The sequence below is a fragment of the Leptopilina heterotoma genome, unplaced genomic scaffold (assembly GCF_015476425.1).
Source record: "Leptopilina heterotoma isolate Lh14 unplaced genomic scaffold, ASM1547642v1 Lhet_64, whole genome shotgun sequence".
Classification (NCBI taxonomy): domain Eukaryota; kingdom Metazoa; phylum Arthropoda; class Insecta; order Hymenoptera; family Figitidae; genus Leptopilina; species Leptopilina heterotoma.
The window spans coordinates 884,682-904,988 of NW_025111150.1; the positions used below are offsets into that span (position 1 = coordinate 884,682).

Genomic DNA, 20,307 nt, shown 5'->3' on the forward strand with positions numbered 1-20,307 from the left:
CTGAAAATAAAATGAGAAATTTGTGATTTTTAATTTAGTTTTTTCTTTTCTTTTTGTTACAGTGGAAAAGTGCGGAATCCGAATTTTCGGATACTGGGGAGTCAAATGACTTGGAGGCGACACTAAATCCCGACTTCTACGTGATGGACAACGAAGACGGAGCTGGGAAGCAGCAAAGAGCTACGCGTGTCTTTAAAAAATCCAGTCCCAATGGAAAAATTACTGTTTACATTGGAAAACGAGATTTCGTCGATCACATAACCAGTGTTGATCCGATTGGTGAGTTTTTTCTCCCGTATTTTCAAATTTTCCAGTTTTATTTATTTATTCTTTGTATTTTTAAATTATTTATTATTAATTATTAATTTATTCACTTAAGGTAACGGTACCAATATTCGATCAGTTTAATATAATTAAATTAATTAAATATAATTAATAAATATTTGGACAAAATTACACTTTAAAAAAAAGTCCTTCATGTTTAGGCTGATCGACTATACCCAAAAAAAATAAGGATTTTTAATTCTATTTTACGAATAAATTTTCCAATTTAAATCGACTTTAATAAATACGTATTTGAAAGTTTAACATTTCCAGTACATAACTCAAAAATAAATTTTCAAAAAGCAGAGATTAATTTTTTGATTTATTAAATTTTATTGACAATCTTAAGTTAATTGAAAAAAATGCTGATCGACTACTGGTACCATTAGCTAATTTCTTAAATTTGCAATTAATTAATTGTCCAATTAATTTCTTTGAAAATGATTTTGATTTTAGATGGAGTTGTATTAATAGATCCGGAATATGTGAAGGATCGGAAGGTGTTTGGCCATGTCTTGGCCATGTTTAAATACGGAAGGGAGGATTTGGACGTTTTGGGTCTTTCGTTTAAGAAGGATCTTTACGTCGCTGTCGATCAAATTTATCCAGTTGTCTCCAAGACGGAACCACCGAGACCGCTAACGAGGCTGCAAGATCGTCTTCTTAGAAAATTAGGAATTAATGCATATCCCTTTTATTTCGAATTACCACCGCACTATCCAGCCTCTGTCACGCTACAACCCGCACCAGGTGACACTGGCAAACCATGTGGCGTTGATTATGAATTAATGGCATTCGTTGGGGAATCTCAAGATTGTAGAATACGTCCACGGTAAGAGTTCAACCACTTCAACGTAAGTTGAAAACTCTACAAAAAACAAAAAAAAACCGGAAAAATTCCAGATATAAAAATTTTTCTTTCTAACTAATTTTGACATTGAAAATATATTTCTAAAAATTACCAATTGCAATAGAAATTAAAAATTTAAATTCTAAATGAAAAATTAAATTCTAAATTAAAATTAAAAATTTTAAATTCTATATTTAGAATAAGGTTTCCACAAGTCAGGAAATTCTGGAAAAACTCGGGGAAAAGTTAGGGAAATTTATTAATAGTACTGGGAAAAAATTAAATTTTTTAGAATTTATAGGAAAATTCAGAATTTTTGCGTCTTTTTTGTTTGACTCATAAACTATGAAATTACAACAAATTGATTTATAGAAGAATTTTAGTTAAAAACTTAAAAAAAAAATTTAATTTTGAAAAAGTTACAAATAATAGAAATTTTTAGAAATAATTAAATTTTGAAAAGGTTTCAAATTCAAATCTTGGGAAAATCTGAATGTTTAATACTTTTAATTAATGACTCTGTAGGACTAATAACTTGGAAGTTAAAAGTTTTGAACGTTCAAATGAACGAAATTTATTTATTTCTTCTTTATATTAAATTTTTATTTCTATAATTTTGCGTCACTATCAAGCAAATTAATTATAATGTTTCTAAATGTAAAATTTGAGTTTGTAATTTAAATTGTAATCAATAATCTATAAAATTATTTTTAACAAAAAATATTTCATTCATTTGAACGTTCAAAACTTTTTATTCACAATAACTTTGAAAAAATATTAATTTCAATTCCGTGGAAATTAGTAGACTTTTTTAATATATTCAATTATTTTCATGAATTTTAATAAAATTATTGCCAGCAATTCAATTTTTTCATAAGTAACATTATTCAATATTCATTACAAGAACTCAATTTTTTTCAAAAATTTTTTAAAAAATTCTTGTCAAGATTTCAATTATTTCTATAAGTAAAAAAATTCTTCGCCGAAATTCAATTATTTTTAAAAATTTTATTAAAATTCTTGACAAAATTTCAATTATTTTCAAAATTTTTTCTCAATTCAATGATTTTCAATATCTTTAAAAATTCTTATTATTTAAAAAAATTATTTTAAAAAATTTTTTTAAAAATTCTACGCAAACATTCAATTATTTTTATAACTAATAAAAATTCCACAGGGATTCAATTATTTAAAATAGAATTATTTTTAATACAATTTCAATTGAATTCTTCGAAAAATGCATTTGTTCTTAAAAATTTTATTAAAATTCGTCGAGAAGATTCAGTTATTTAAAAATTTATTCATAAAATTATTTATAAGAATTCAAGTTTAAGAAACATTCAATTATTCAATCAATTATTTATTTTTTTGTTATTAAAAAATTGAATTCTCGTAGAATTTTCTAATAAAAATTGATAAAAAAATGAAATTCAGTTAAAGTTTTAGACAATAATTATTTATTATTAAAATAATGGATTTATAGAAGAATTTTAAATAAAAACACTAAAAAATTGAATTTTGGATAAGTTACAAATGATTACAGAAATTCAGTTATTTTCAAAAGTAATAAAATTCTTTGCAGAAATTTAATTATGTTTAAAAATTTTTTTTAATTCTTTCGAAATTTTAATTTTCTTTATAAATAATAAAATTCTTCTCCGAAATTCAATAATTTTCAAAAATTTCAATAAAATTCTTGGCAAAATTCAATTATTTTCAAAAATTTTCCTGAATTCAATTATTTTCACTATCTACTATTTCAATAAAATTTTCCAAGTTAATTTAATTATTTAAAAAGAAATTTTAATAACATTCTTGGCCAACATTTAATTATTTTCACAAGTAATAAAAATTTTGACAGGAATTCAATTATTTACAAAAATCTTTTATAAATTATTTCGCAATAATTATATGATTTTCATAAATAATAAAATTCTTTTTAGAAATTCAATTACTTTCATAAATAATAAAGCTCATCGCAGAATTTTTCTATGTTTTTAATACAATTACCGAACAATTCCTCAAAAAATGTAATTATTTTTAAAAATTTTAATAACATTCGTAGAAAGAATTCAATTATTTAAAAATTTGTTTATAAAATTATTATGAGAATTCAATAATTCTACGAAACATTCAATTATTCAATAAATGTTTTATTTTTGTATTTTAATGAAAATCTAATGAAAATTGCTTTAAAAATTAAATTTAGTTAAAGTTTTAGACAATAATTATTTATTATTGAAATAGTGGATTTATAGAAAATTTTTAAATAAAAACACTAAAAAAAAATTGAATTTTGGAGAAGTTACAAATGATTGCCGAAATTCAATTATTTTTAAAAGTAATAAAATTCTTCGCATAAATTAAATTATATTCAACAATTTTTTAAATTCTCTTTAAAATTTCAATTATCTTTATAAATTATAAAATTCTTCTTCGAAATTCAAAAATTTTCAAAAATTTTAATAAAATTCTACACAAACATTTAATTATTTGCATAAATAATCAATATTTCACAGGAATTCAAATATTTAAATTTTAATATATATATTTTTTTCGCAATAATTCAATTATTTTCATAAATAATAAAATTCATCCCATAATTTCAAATATTTTTAATACAATTTTAATCGAATTCCTCGGAAAGCGTAATTATTCTTAAAAATGTTATTAAAATTCGTCGAAAGAATTCAATTATTTAAAAATGAATTTCAGTTAAAGTTTTAGATAATAATTGAATTTTGGAGAAATTACTAATAATTCCAATTTTTAGTAATAATTGAATTTTGTCAATTGAAATGATGATAATAATTTTGAAGAATATTATATAAAATAATGATTTTATCACTCGATCATGTATTATAATAATATTCTTATAAATTGCTGAATTTGAAATTTTTTAAAAATCTAAATTCCTTTGAAAAAATAATGATTAAATATTTATTTCAAATAAAATTATTCATGTTTTCGAATAATTTTACAATTAAAAACATTTGCAAATAAATGTATTAGAATATTTTTTTTAGTAAGTATCTAATCATTTTTAGAGATTTTCGATTCGTGACGTAATTTACTTAATAAATTTTTTTTTCTTTTGACGATAAAGAAATAAATAAATTTTGTTTATTCGAATATTCAAAATTTTAAGGGCATTAAAATTTGAGTTAGTAAAAATAAGTGTTTTTTTATATTCACTGGGTCTTGTTCCTCACAACTTATTTGAAAATTGAAGCACATTAATATGCATCAAAACCCCAAAGGCCTTACTCTGTTATCATTCTACTGCCTTGCCGTGTTAAATTACGCTTGATTTCATGAGTGGCACACAAACTTCAATGAAGGGAACTCGCGATGACGTTTGAAGATATGAAATTATTCCTAGAATCAAAAGCATTTTTCAGTTATTACAATAATTTATTCACTAATCGCGTTCGTGAATTCAAATCATTTTCTTTAATTCCTTTTTTTTAATAACACAAAAAGATGATAAATTTTCAACTTCAATTTTATCTTTTCAACACGCGCATATAATTTTCAAAGAGATCGAGTATGAAATGTTTTTTTTTAAACCAGTTTTTAAAATTACTTGTTTCACTGTCATAATAAGAAATTTGTAATAATGAGTGAAATTTTTTTTTTGGTTTTTTTTTCAGCAACTCGGTAAAACTTGCAATACGAAAAATAATGTACGCTCCGTCCAGACAAGGTGAACAGCCATCGACCGAAGTTAGCAGAGAATTTTTAATGTCGCCAAGCAGGTTACATATGGAGGTATCTCTCGATAAGGAGCTCTATCATCATGGTGAAACAATTTCTGTTAATGTTTACATAGCTAATAACAGCAATCGAACTGTGAAAAAAATCAAGGTGTCAGTGAGACAAATCGCCGACATCTGCCTTTTTTCCACGGCGACCTACAAATGTACTGTTGCGGAAGTTGAAAGCGAGTGAGTATCTTTTATTCTTTTTATACTTCCAATAAATCCAACATCAAGGCGATACAATTATACACTCAAACTAGAAACTGATAATATTCGGAAATTATTATTTTTGCATTAACAAATTTTTAATTCATTTTAATTTTTTAAGAGGTAATTTTTTTAATTATTATTAGTTAAGGATTAATTAAATTATCAATCTCGATATCAATGAATTTAGTTAGGTTTGCCACAGGAGAGGGGAAACAGGGTTGACATAGGTCATGAAAGACAGGAAATTTAGAGAAAGGTCAGGGAAAGTAGAACTGGTTAGGGAAATCAGGGATTTTTACTAGAAAAAAATTAATTTTTAGAGTCCATAAGAAAATTTCTGAATATATATTTAATTAATTATTAAAAATAATAGACTTACAGAAGATATTTATAAATGATTGCAGAAATTCAATTATTTTCAAAAGTAATAACATTCATCGCAGAAATTCAAATATTTTTAAAAACTTGAATAAAATTCTTGTACAATTTCAATTATTTTCAAAAATTTTCCTCAATTCAATGATTTTAAATAACTACTATTTTAATAAAATTTTCCAAAAGAATTCCATTATTTAAAAAGAATTTTTATAAAATTCTACGCAAATATTTAATTATTTTCATAAATAAGACAAATTTCACAAGAATTCAATTATTTACAAATTTTTATCGTAATAATTACATTATTTTCATAAGTAATAAAATTCTTTTAAGGAATTCAATTATTTTCATAAAATAACAAAACTCATCATGGAATTTCAATTATGTTCACAAATTTAAAAAAATTATCGTCAAAATTTCAATTATCTTTCTAAAAAATAAAATTCTTTTCAAAATTCAATTAATTAAAATTTTTTTTTTAATTTTCAGCAAAATTTCAATTATTTTTAATAAATTCAATGATATTCAATATCTACTATTTTAAGAAAATTTTCCAAAAGAATTCAATTATTTAAAAAAAAAGGAAAGAAACTTCGTTGCAAATTCAATTATTTTCACAAATAATCGAAAAATGTAATTATTTTCAAAAATTTTTGGAAAATTGCTTTGCAAGAATTCAATTATTTTTCACAAATAATGAAATTTTTCGCTGAAATTTAAATATTTTGAAAGTCTACTATTTTATAAAATTTTCCAAAAGAATTCAATTATTTAAAAAAAAGGATGAAACTTCGTTGCAAATTCAATTATTTCCACAAATAATCGAAAAATGTAATTATTTTCAAAAATGTTTGGAAAATTTGTTTGCAGGAATTCAATTATTTTCGACAAATAATGAAATTTTTCGCTGAAATTCAAATATTTTAAAAATCTATTGTTTTAATAAAATTTCTGAAAAGAATGCAATTATTTAAAAAGAAATGTAATAAAATTCGTTTCAAGAATTCAATTATTTCCATAAATAATAAAATTCTTCACAGGATTTCAATTATTTTCAATGCAATTTTAAATTAATTCCTCGAAAAATGTAATTATTTACAAAAATGTCGATAAAATTCTTGAAACTAAATTGAATTGAATTCTTGTAGAACTTTCTAATGACAATTGAATTTCAATTATGTTTATTTCAGTTTTAATCTGAATTTTTCATACTTTTAATTAATAATTCTGTAGAACTAATATTTTTGAAAAAAATTTAATCTCTATTTTGTTGAAATTAATTGAATTTTAATATATTTTTAATATTACTTCTCAAATTTTAACGCAAATTTTGTAAAAAATTCAATTATCTTGATAAATATCAGAATTCTTCCTAGAAATTCAAATATTTTCAGGAATTTTAATAAAATTCTTTGCTTAATTCAATTATTTTCAAAAATGTCATTAAAATTCTTAAAAAAATTTTAATTATTTCCATAAAGTTTTCTCTATTCAATAATTTTCAATATCTACTACTTTTAATAATACAAATTTTCCAAAACGAATTCAATTGTTTGAAAAATTTTTTAATAAAATTCTACGCAAACATTCAATTATTTTCATAAATAATGGAAAATTCATCAGAACTGAGTTATTTAAAACAGAATTTTTTTTAATACAATTTTAATTGAATTGCTCGAAAAATGTAATTGTTCATAAAAATTTTATTAAAATTCGTCTAAAAAATTCTATTATTCAAGAAATTATTTATTTTTGTATTTAAATAATTGAATTTTCGTAGAATTTTCTAATAAAAATTGAGTTAAAAATGAATGTTAGTGAAAATTGTAGATAATAATTGAATATTAAAAGTATTACCTGTAGCAAGCATTTTTAGAAATAATTTAATTTTGAAAACTTTTCAAATTAAAATAATTTGAAAATTCTCAAAGAACTTTTTCAAAAATAATATTAAAATTCATCGATTTAAATAAGAATTTTATTAGTTAAAAATTCTAGAAAAAAATAATTGAATTTTAATGATGAAAATAATAATGATTATTAATATTAACAATTAAAGAAATTCTTGAATAAATGCAATAGAACTTTTTTTTGAGTATCTAATAATTTGTAGAGTGAATCAGAATATTCTTTAGGCTCAGGAAAAAAGTCAAAAATTTATCTCGAAATCAGGAAAAAGGCAGGAAAAGCAAAATAAAATTATCGAGTGTCAACCCTGGAAAAGTCAGAAAAAACAAATCAAATATTTGTGGCAACCCTGTTAATGGAATTTAATTAATTTTTATCGCACACTGGGAAATAAAATAATAAAAAATATAACTCGGGAAATAAAAAAGAATCACTGCGGGGTCAAGCAGAATTTTTTTCGTAAATATTACTTTTATTACACGTTCAGGCACAATAAAAGTTTAAAGAAAAAAAATATCAAGGGAATAGATCGGAATATAATGTCGTGAAATCGGATATCAAAACTAAATACATTTCAAGGTTTTAAAGTGAATGGATAATAATAATATTTCATCTCTAATGAGGAAATGCTACTGTTTAATAAATTATTATTATACAAAAACTGAAGCTACTGATGAAACTTGGAAACTTTTAAATTGCAATTAACAAGATTGAAAATAATAACGAGTAAACCAGGTTTGCACAAAGAAAATAATTAAGGACAAAATAAAATTTCTCAAAAGAAGTAAAGAGTTTATAAAAGAAAATTCTATGAGGAAACTTAATGAAAATAGTTGCATTTCTCAAAGTTGGTTTATAATTGTTTCAAGATTGTTTTTAGACTTCATTAAAATTGTATTCTTAGTTTATATTACTGCTCAGTGTGTTCATATACAGAGGGGATGACTTAGTCAGAGGTTTAATTAATTACTTAATTATTCATTTAAATTTATATTAACATTAACAATTTATTAAATTAATATTCTCTTCTTTATTTATTTTAAATGCGTAAAAATTTGTCATAATGGAATCTAAAAACAACTATTGTAGGAAATACAAATATTTCGTATATGGAAGTTTGTTTTTTATTTTATTTTTTTTTTTTTGACGGAAAAATCAACATTTCTCGACAGTACAGAATCACTGGGTGGAAAATATTTAATAAAAACATAGGCGAAAATGTTTTTAATTAAAAATTGTTTAATTTGGAATTTTTTATTGGTATTATAAAAACTTTGCTTTTATATTCTTTAATTTCGAATTTTTTATTAAGATTAAAAAAATTTTACTTTAGAATTATTTAATTCAGAATTTTAAAAATTTAATTGAGGTATTTTACAAACATTTTGAATGTTGAAATGAACGCTATTTTTATTGTTGTAAAGATTTAATTTAATTTAATTTTTTAATTCGTTAAATTTGAATTTATTTTCCGTAAATTTGCAAAGTTTGAACAATTATTTTCTTCAGAATTAATTGATTAAATTAATTAAACAAAATAACATTTTGACAAAAATGGGATTTAAAAGAAATAAAAGTATCGTCGTTCATTTGCACGTTCAAAACTTTATTAACAACGTATTGAGAATAAAAATTTAGCTGTAAAATTTTATTTAATATGGAAAATTAAAAATTTCTTTCATTACAAATTCTCGGCAGCTATACAGGTAAAGTGTGCCTCAAAATACACAATAAAAATAAGTCACGCTCTGCTCTTTTATCGAAGGGTTTCATTAATAAAAATAATAATAAAAAAGAAAATAAAAGAGAAATAGGAAAAAGTAAAAAGAAAAAAAAGAAAAAAGATTAAACATTGTTTAAGAGTATCGCCACTGTTACGAGGTAAAAAACGTATAAAAAAAAGAAAGTAGTGATACAGCGAGGAGAAAATAAAATAATTGATTGGCAGTATAGGGGTAGCGCCAGGATTCACCTTGAGCAAGGTCTTTTTTCTAAAGCCGACTCTTGCCGACAACAAGGACAAACGGGGTCTTGCCCTAGACGGGCAACTTAAACACGAAGACACCAATCTCGCCTCTAGCACCATGTGAGTGCTCCAACATTAGGCACAAATTGTTGGGTTCTAAGAGTGGAAATTGGAAACGGGTCGAGCGCTCTCCGCAATAGGTTTAGCACGCTATCCCGTCGGATTATTGCCACAAGAAATGTGGATTTCAACGAACACTAAAGCTGTCCGACGAAAAGTCGATACCAGAAATTCCTCTTGCCAACATTTCTTTATAAAAGAATTCAAAAGTAAAATTGTTCCGAGTACTTTTTATTTTTAGTTATCATCAATTTTTGACAAAAAAAAAAGAAAGAATTAATTTCTCTTTGCAATTTTTAATGATTTCGTTTTAATATTTCTTTTATTTACCTATATTTATTTATATTTTTATTTATTTTTATTTTACTTTTTTATTTTTTGCATTTTTTATTTTATCAAACTTTGAAAAAAATCGATTTAAATTATTCAAATGCATTAATTATCTCTCGCAATTATTAAGTCTCCGTAGACGTTTATTAATTGATTGTCAATTGAAAGCGAATTCTATTTCAATAATGAACTTTAATTATGTGGAAAAAATTTTTTGTTTACTTCAAAGGAGATTTTTTATCGAAAAAAATATTTTTTTAAGGAATAAATAAAGTACCTAAATGTAAAAGGTGAAAATAGATATAAAAATTAAATACAGTAAATGTAAAAAATAAAAGAAGAAAACAAAAAATAAAGAATAATTTTACTTTCATTATTTTCATTTTTTATTCTTACTTTATTTTTTATTGTTTACATTTACTTTATTTTTTCTTAATTGTATTTAATTTTTTATATTACCTACTGCAACTTTTATTCGTTATTTACTTTCTTAAAAATATAGTTAACATAAAAAATCAAAAATCAAGAAAATACAAAAATAAAGAAAGTAAAAATAAAAAATATTTTCAAAAATTAAAAAAAAAAATTAATCAAGATTTCAATTATCTTCATAAATAACAAAATTTTTCGCCGAAATTCAGATATTTATTAAAATTCTTGTCAAAATTTCAATTATTTTCAAAAATTTTTTCTCAATTCAATGATTTTCAATAACTACTACTTTTAAAAAATTTTCCTCACAAATTCAATTATTTAAAATGAAATTTATAAATTTATAAATAAATAGAAAATTTAAAGTAAATCGTTAAAAATAAAATTTTTAAAACAATTTCAATTGGATTCCTTAAAAAATGCAATTGTTCTTAAAAATTCAATTACAATAATAAGAATTCAATTTTATTTAAAAAATTTTGATCAAATTCTTTATAGGAATTCAATTTTGAGAAACATTCAATTATTCAATAAGTTATTTATTTTTGTATTTAAATATTTGATTTCTCGCAGAATTTTCTAATAGAAATTGATTTAAAAATGAATTTATTTCAAGTTTTTATTTTTTAACATATTATTGATTGAAAAATTTCCGAATAATGGAAATTGCATAAATTTGAATTGTATGCAAGTGAGTTTTAAAAATTCTCAAAAGATTTTGTCAAAAATTAGTTCCAAATAATTTATTTAAAGAAGAATTTCAGTTAAAAATTTTTTAAAATAGTAAATATAACAATAAAAGATACAGTAAATGAAAAAAATAAAAGAAGTAAACAAAACAAAAATAAGGAATAATTTTACATTAACTATGTTTATTTTGTATTCTTACTTTATTTTTTATTGATTACATTTACTTGATTTTTTATTATTTATATTTAAGTTCTTATTTTTTTATTACTGTATCATTTATTTTTTATTTACTTTATTAAAAATATAGTAAACATAAAAAAAGTAAATACAAAAATAAAAATAGTAAAAAAAAGAATATTTTCAAAAATTAAAAAAAAATCTAGTCAAAATATCAATTATCTCTATAAATAATGAAATTATTCGCCGAAATTCGATTATTTTCAAATATTTATTCAAATTCTTGTCAAAATTTCAATTATTTTCAAAAATTTTTCTCAATTCAATGATTTTCAATAACTACTATTTTTAAAAAATTTTCCTCACAAATTCTATTATTTAAAATAAATTTTATAAATTTATAAATAAATAGAAAATGTAAAATAAACCATTAAAATTAAAATTTTTAAAACAACTTCAATTAAATTCTTCAAAAAATTCAATTATAATTTTTATAATAATAAGAATTCAGTTATTTAAAAATTTGTTTATCAAATTCTTTATAGGAATTCAATTTTTAAGAAACTTTCAATAATAATTCAATAAGTTATTAAATTTTTATTTAAATAATTGATTTCTCGCAGAATTTTCTAGTAAAAATTGATTTAAAAATGAATTTATTTGAAGTTTTTATTTTTTAATAAATTTTTGATTGCAAAATTTCCCAATAATCTAAATTACATAAAATTGAATTGTAAACAAGTGAATTTAAAAATTCTCAAAAAAGACTTTGTCAAAAATTGTTCAAAATAATTGATTTAAAGAAGAATTTTAGTTAAAAATTCTTGAAAATAATAATTAAATTATTTGTTAAATGTAAAAGGTGAAAATAGTAAATATAAAAATAAAAAATACAGTAAATGAAAAAAATAAAAAATCGAGTAAATATAAAAATAAAAATAGTAAAAATAAAAAAACACAGTAAATATAAAAAATAAGCAATCGAGTAAAGGTAAAAAGTAAATACAAAAATAAAAATACTAAAAATAAAAAAAAATAAAGTAAATATAAAAAATACAGCAAAAAATAAAAATAGAAAAATAAAAAATGAGGTAAATATAAAAAGTTAAACAGAAAAGAGAAATAATAAATTTAGAGACCTCAGGAAACTTGTGAGAAAAAGTAAGAGTTTCTCGAAAAAAGTAAAAAAGCAAAAAAGCACATATAAGAAGTTTTAGAAAGCATAAATAAAATAAACTTAAGAGAAAAGAACTTTGAAAGGATTTGTTAAAGAAATTTCAATTTTATTGAGAATTCCAATATATAGAGGAACGAGAACTTTATTGGGCAATTGAATGAAATGTTTATATGAATTGGAAAGTTCATCGATCCTTTTCCAGTATCCGCTCTAAATAAATGAAAAGAAAAGTAACAATGTAAACATTGGTGGTTGGAATGTTTTTTGTGGTTTTTGTAATTTTTTTTTTTTTTTTTTTTTTTGGAGTCTTTAACAAACGGTGGTCTGTAAATATATTTAGATATATGGAACTCGGTCGGTGATGGTTTTTCCCTCATACCTACTACTACCCCCCTACCCCCGCCCTTTTTGTCGACATTTTCTATTTGCTCTTCACTTGTCCATTCGCGAATTTCCTACGTTATATGTATATATATATATTATACTATTATCACCTTTTGTTTTACTCGCGTCTCTCTTTCTGTCTCCTCTCTCTGTCTTTCTACGATAAGATGCACAATGTATATTACAGCACTGAAGACATATTCGCCAAACCCAGAAGTATTTTCCGTAGTTATCAGTGTGTAGCTAACAATGTTTACCTATTGTATTCTCCATTCTAGATAATATCGCGTGTGTATTGTCTCTTCACTGATATTATTTTTTTTTCTCTTACTTAAAATAAACTTTTACTATTATAACATGAAAGGAAAAAAGAATTCAATTTACTAATGGAAAAAGTTTCTCGAATAAGAAGTCACTTTTTTTCTGAGAGGTATATTATAGTTGTGAATTTATTTTGGGAATATTTTTTGAATAAATATTATTTTTGTATAAATATTGGAGAATATTTTGTATAAATATTCTTGTAAAAAATTAGTGGGAATTTTGTTAATAACTTTGGTGAAGTTCACAACGTTTATCATTAATAATTTGAATTAGGAGAAGAAATGTTTTTTTAAGTAAAATTTTAATTATTTTAACTGAGATTTGAAATATCGATTTATTTAGTAAAAGAATTAATTCTAAGACTGAAGTTAGACATAAAAACAAAATAGATCTTAAAAATAGCAGATTAAAGTAAATTAAAAATTGAAAACCGTTTATATTAATTATTTAATTGTCAAATTAAAAAAAATTTTTTAAATTCTCGTCAAAATTTCAATTATTTTTAGAAATAATAAAATTCTTTTCCGAAATTCAATTATTTTCAAAAAATTTTAATAAAATTCTACATAAACATTTAATAATTATTTGCATAAATAATAATAATTCCTCAGGAATTTAATTATTTGCATTTTTTTATTTCCTTCGCAATTATTCAATTATTTTCATAAATAATAAAATTCATCGCATAATTTCAATTATTTTCATTAATAATAAAATTCATCGCATAATTTCAATTATTTTTAATACAATTTTAATCGAATTCCTCGAAATGCGTAATTATTCTTAAAATTTTTATTAAAATTCGTCGAAAGAATTCCAATATTTCAAAATTTATTGATAGAATTTTTAATGAAAATTTAATTTTAAGAAATTATTCTATTATTCAATAAATTATTTATTTTTGTATTTAAATAATTGAATTCTTGTAGAGTTTTCTAATAAAAATTGATTTAAAAATTAATTTCAGTTTTAGATAATAATTGAATTTTGGAGAAATTACTAATAATTGAATTTCGTCAAGCTTTCAAATTAAAATCTCTGAAAATTTGAATTCTTTATTTTTAAAGCATAAGCTTTAAAAATAAAATTTAGTTTAAGTTTTAGACAATAATTATTTATTATTGAAATAATGGATTTATAGAATAATTTTAAGTAACAATATTCATTACAAGAATTTAATTATGTTCAAAATTTTTTTTAAATTTTCTTCAAAATTTCAATTATTTTTATAAATAATAAAATTCTTGGCCAACATTTAATTATTTTCATAAACAATAAAAATTTCACGGGAATTCAATTATTTACAAATTTTTTATAAATTTTTTCGCAATAATTCGTTATTAATTCGTTAATTGTACGATAAAATTTGAAGAATTTTAGAGAAATTACAAATGATTGCAAAATTCAATTATTTTCAAAAGTAATAAAATTCTTCGCAGAAATTCAATTATGTTCAAAAATTTTTTAAAATTGTCGTTAAAATTTCAATTATCTTTAAAAATTATAAAATTCTTCTCCGAAATTCAATTATTTTCAAAAATTTTAATAAAATTCTACACCAACATTTAATTATTTTCATAAAATAATAAAAATTTCACAAAAATCCAATTATTTACAAATTTTTTATAAATTTCTTCGCAATATAATTCAATTATTTTTCTAAATAATAAAATTCTTTGTAGGAATGAAATTATTTTCATAAATGTAATAAAAGTAATACGAATCGCAGAATTTCAATTATTTTTAATCAAATTTTAATCAAATTCCTCGATAAATGTAATTATTATTAAAAATTTTATTAAAATTCGTCAAACGAATTCATTTATTTAAAAATTTGTTGACAAAATTCTTTATGAGAATTCAATTTTCAGAAACATTCAAATATTCAATAAATTATTTTTTTGTATTTAAATAATTGAATTCTAGTAGAATTTTCTAATAAAAATTTATTTAAAAATGAATTTCAGTTAAAAGCAAATGAATTTGGCAATTCTCAAAAAACTATTTTAAAAATTATTAAAAATAATGGATTTATAGAAAAATTTTAGTTGACACTAAAAAAATTTAATTTTGGAGAAGTTACAAATTATTCCACAAGTAATAAAATTCTTCGCAGAAATTTAATTATGTTCAAAAATAGTAAAATTTATTGTTTGTAATATTTATAATTTTATAAATTTTATAATTTGATTTATAATTTAAATATTACCTATAAGTTTTATAATAATATATTAATTATAATACAATTTATTTTTTTACTCATTTTTTATTTTTAAATTCATTTTTGAAAGAACAATTTTATTATTTTCAGTGGGAAAAGTATTTTTCTTCGTTCATTATTGATAATGAATGTTGTGAACTTAACCGTCGTTGAAAATAGCAAATAATTTGTAAATAGTAAATTTTATATTTTTTTTATCCTTAGTAATTTATTATTATAAAAATTAGTAATTTTATTTAAATGTTTTTTATTACACTAAATTGAAATTTGATGACATTGGTTGAAACTGATCTTTCATTATTTTAATCATGTTTCTTTTTTTCTTTTATCATTGGTACTTCTTTCTTCTTTTCTTATCTTTTAATTTAAGTTTTGGATATAGTTTTAATTAGGATTTGTGTTGGAGAAAAAATGAGCGGATTTAGACAATCAGAGAACTTTTGTTTTCTTATTTTTTTTTTCCTTTTTTCTCTATCAACGTCTCAGAGAGTTAACGAATGTCGTTGATCCAAAAAGTTTTATCGAAGTGAAAGCAATAAAATGGAAGTTGGTAATAATTTTCTTAGCTCTCATTGCTCGAAAATAAAATCCCCCTACGATTTATTTCTCTGGGGTGAAACCTTACTATTTAAATAATCATTCGGCAAAAGCCGATATTTATTATTCCGAATCGTATTTCTTATCCTAATGAAAGTAACTTTATATCACCAGAAAAATCTCATTTGGGAAAATATCGTTGATTAAACGGGGAAAAAGTTTTTTCGCAGAAAATATTATTTTTTTTTCTTTCGTTTTTTCTGATATCGAAATACAATATTGCAGTTTCTATATTTAGTGAGAATGCAAATGTTATATTTTTAATGAAAGAGATTAAATGAAAGGAGTTATGGATTTATATATAAATAATAGGATTTTATGAAATAATGTGCGATGGAGAAGAAAAAACTTGGTCATCGGATGATTTTTTATTAATCAGTTGAGAATGATTACTAAAAGTGGTAATAATATAAGGGAAAGAGATTTTCAAAAAATTATGCTTTTAAAATAAGAATTTGAAAATAAAAGTTAATGAAAAGCTTCGAAAAATTATATTATAAATTTTTAATATTTCTCAATAAAGTAATTATTAGACATTTTTTATTATAATTTTTTGAAATTCAATTATTTTTAATATTTTCAAGTACATACTTTCATATTTTAGATTTTCCATTAAAATTATGAAGAAATATTTTTCTTTTATATTTTTAATTAAAATTCTTTTAAAAACGATTAATTTTCCAAAAATTCTTTTATTAAATTCAATTATTTTTAAAAAATTACACTAAAATTCAATTATTTGAAAATTTTTAAATTATGTTGGTATATATCATTAAAAAATCCATTATAATAATTTATTATCTTCAAGAAAGATCATTTTTAAGATTTTTAAATTATTCGAAAATAATATGTATGCAAGAAAATAGTGGAAATAGATTTAAAAAACAATTTTCGACGAAATACTTTATTAAAACTTTTTTAAATAATTGAAATTTCTAAGAATTTTAATTGCAAATTTAGAGAATAATTAAAGTCTTAAAAATTGTAATGACAAAAATTTTTAAATGAACATTAATAAAAATTAGATTCAAAAAATTATATTAAAATATTTTTTGAAAAATTAATTCTTGGAATTTTTTTCATTATGTTTTTTAAACTTCAATTATTTTCAATATTTTCAATTACATTACTTAAAATAACTATACATACGAATTTTTTAGAATTATTATATTAAAATTTTAGAGAAATCAATCAAAAATTCTCAAAACATTGAGTAACTTTTTAATTAGTTTAAAAATTCTTTTAAGATATTTAATTATTATAATATTAATATAATACAATTATTATAATTCTTATAATTTTGTTAAATATCCATTATCTTTAAAAAAGTAAATTAAAATTTAAAAAAAAAATCCTTTTTTTAAGACTTATTAAAATTTTTGTAAAAATCGTGTATTTTCACATAATTGTATTTAAAATTCTTCAAAATTTTGATTATTTTTGAACATTTTTAAGATTTGATTATTTTCAAAATTCTTTACTAAATTTCAATTATTTGAAAATTTTTCGATTATATTACACGATTTTAATATTATACAATTATATCAAAAAATTTAATTATAATATTATAATTGAAAAATTTATTAGGCTTTCTAAAATTATTTTAAAATATTTGTAAAAAAACTAATTTTAAAAATTTTTATTCATAATTTTTGAAAAATGAATTATTTTCAACATTTTTGGATATAATTTTTCAATAATTCACCTTAATTTTTATTTTAATTTTCAAAGAGTAAAAAAGTTACAGTTATTGAAAAAAAATTGAATGTTTGTGTTTAAATAATTGAATTTTTAAAGAACTTTCAAAAATTTTTTAGAAATAATTGATTTAGAAAAGTAGTTTATTAAAAATAGTAGGGGAACATAGTCTAGGTCGGCCACCTTTTTGACTTTTGTTTATAACTTTTTTTTAAAAATGAATTTGGACAATTGAAGTATATGGTTGGAAAGTCCTGTTTAATAGGAACATTTTTTTTGTACAAAGTAAATTGACAGGTTTAAAAATGAAAAAGTTATAAAGATTTAAAAAAAAAAAATTTGTAGTCCAGGTTGGCCATTACAGTCAAGGTCGGCCATGTTTAAAATTCAAAGGGCATTAATCTTTAAAAAATAAAATATCATGTTTGGAGTTACGGAAAATTGATTCTTTATTGTTTACAGTTTGTAACTTAATGAAATAACAAAATAATAACAATAAACAATATAAAAAAATAAATATAAATAAAAAAAAATTTTGCACTAAAATATTAATAAAATTAAATAAAAATATTAATAAGACGATCAATTATATTATGAGTTATACAGAATTGCAGTTTTTGCAAATGAAGTAGCTCGTCCTCAGCTTTGCGCATTTTAAACACACAGTGGCCGACCTTGACAGTAAGTAACATTACCGAATTGTTGTAACCATAAAGAAATACGTTTCGGGATTCGATTTTTTACTTTGTTTTCCTTTCAACCATGAGTCCCACAAATTTTCTGCATACTTGCCTTGACGATTCAATTTGTTTTTTATCTTTTATTAATGGTTTTTCACATTATGCACAAAACTTTTTTTGAGCTTTTTTTGTACCGACGTCACAGAAAACACAATTTTCGATTTTCCGAAAATGTAATTGAACAAAAAGTTAGGTTTCACTAAGACAAGCTTCGACAAAAATGCGCGTAGGTGGCGCTAGTGAACTTGACAAAAAAACGCGAGTGGCCTACCTAGACAGTAGACCAACCTTGACTACATTCCCCTAATACTAAAGGATAATATTAAATTTTGGAAGGATTATAATTTTTAAAAATTGAATTTGTGTGTTTAAAGGATTGAATTTTGGAGAAGTTACATTATTAAAAAATTGAATTTTTGTGTTTAAATAATTGAATTTTTAAAGAATTTTTTTTTTTTGAATTTGTGTGTTTAAAGAATTGAATTTTGGAAGAGTTACAATTATTTTTAAAAAATTGAATTTTTGTGTTTAAATAATTGAATTTCGGAAGGGTGCAATTATTTTTAAAAAATTTAATTTTTGTTTTTTGAATAATTATATTCTCAAAGAAAATTATTAAAAGTAGTTGATTTAGAGAAGAAATTTATTAAAAAAATAAATTTTAGAAAATAAAATAAAATTTTGAAAGGATTACAGTTTGAGAATTACTGAAAGTGTCAATAATCTAATGGAAAGTAATTTTTTTTTTAAAAAATCCTATTTTGACTTTGATGTTTGTCAGGGAGGGTTGCCCAGTTGGTCCAGGATTCACGCTGAGCAAAGTGTTTTCCCTGAGACCTCTTCTTGCCAACAACAAAAACAAATTTGGGCTTGCCCTCGACGGCCAGCTCAAGCACGAAGACACCAATTTGGCGTCCAGCACGCTGTAAGATTGATCATTCGATTCAAATCTATATCAGTTAAACATCTAAAATATCTAAATGCCAGAATTCAATCTGAATTTCTAATTTTCTCAGCTTCCGTTTCATGGGAATTATTATTCTACATTTGTAAAAAAAAAATCTGCATCAACAATTTTGTGTTTCAAATTTTAAAAAAAAAATTATAACTATTTTTAAATTTGTATTCGTACATCCAGTTATATATTTGATAATTTATAAATTTTTATTTAACATTCGTAGAAATTTTCTATATTTAAATTAATTAAATTTAAATTTGTTCTAAATTTGAATTTTGTTTTAAATTTATATTTCGGTTTCTTTATTAAATATTTACTGCATACTGAAAAGATAATTAATCAAATCGAATAGACAAATATTTACTTGGACCAAAACATTAAAAATAAATAAACTTTTTCAATATACTGTGACCCAAGAATCAAGATGAAAAATTAATGAACTTGATATAAAAATAGAGTAGAGATTTATCTGCTTTATTCGTAACAAGAATTTTCGAAAATATTAATCTAAACGAGCGTTTGTATATTAGAATGATTGAAATGATTATGTAAAGTCGTTGGGGTTGTAAAATGCATGGAATACATTACCACTCTCTTTATAAAGCTTTAAATATTATATCTGTTGGTTTTCATGGGTTCTTAGTTTTCTTATATTAGCATATCAAAAATTCCTTTCCAAATCTCTATTTTGCATTTCCACCCCAATTTGTACCAGATATATATATATATAAAGCAATTCATTTCTTTTGAAAGAAAAAAATGTATTCTATTTTTAAATTCTATGTAAATCGACACATAATTTGAAATCATTTTAATATTAAAATAAACAATTTGCTCTCGATAATACAAAAATGGAAGATGCATGATATAACCTTCGAATGTAGAATAGTAGGAATAGAATATTCAAGTAGGGTTACGGTTAAAAATTTATTTATAAATGTAACAGAATACAAAATAAGTGACTTGAAAAAATTTTAACAGTTTACTGAAAAAACATTAATCCGAAGAAGAAAATAATTTTCAATAGATTTGTTTATTAACTTAATCCATATAAAAAAATAT

General features: G+C 21.4%; 1 protein-coding gene across 3 annotated transcripts in view; it reads left to right on the forward strand.

The window, feature by feature from the left end:
• LOC122509895 (beta-arrestin-1) overlaps nt 1–20,307 on the forward strand; it is a 91,523-nt gene that overhangs the window by 56,253 nt on the left and 14,963 nt on the right. Inside the window, exons 3-6 of one of the 3 annotated variants that reach the window (XM_043624203.1) lie at nt 63–279; nt 781–1,156; nt 4,828–5,121; nt 19,069–19,212. In XM_043624203.1, coding sequence (XP_043480138.1) covers nt 144–279; nt 781–1,156; nt 4,828–5,121; nt 19,069–19,212 — 950 coding nt within the window. In that variant the 5' untranslated portion in view covers nt 63–143. Of the gene's footprint in view, nt 1–62; nt 280–780; nt 1,157–4,827; nt 5,122–9,379; nt 9,518–19,068; nt 19,213–20,307 lie in introns of all 3 variants that reach the window. The other 2 variants (XM_043624204.1, XM_043624205.1) reach the window with 2 other exon arrangements.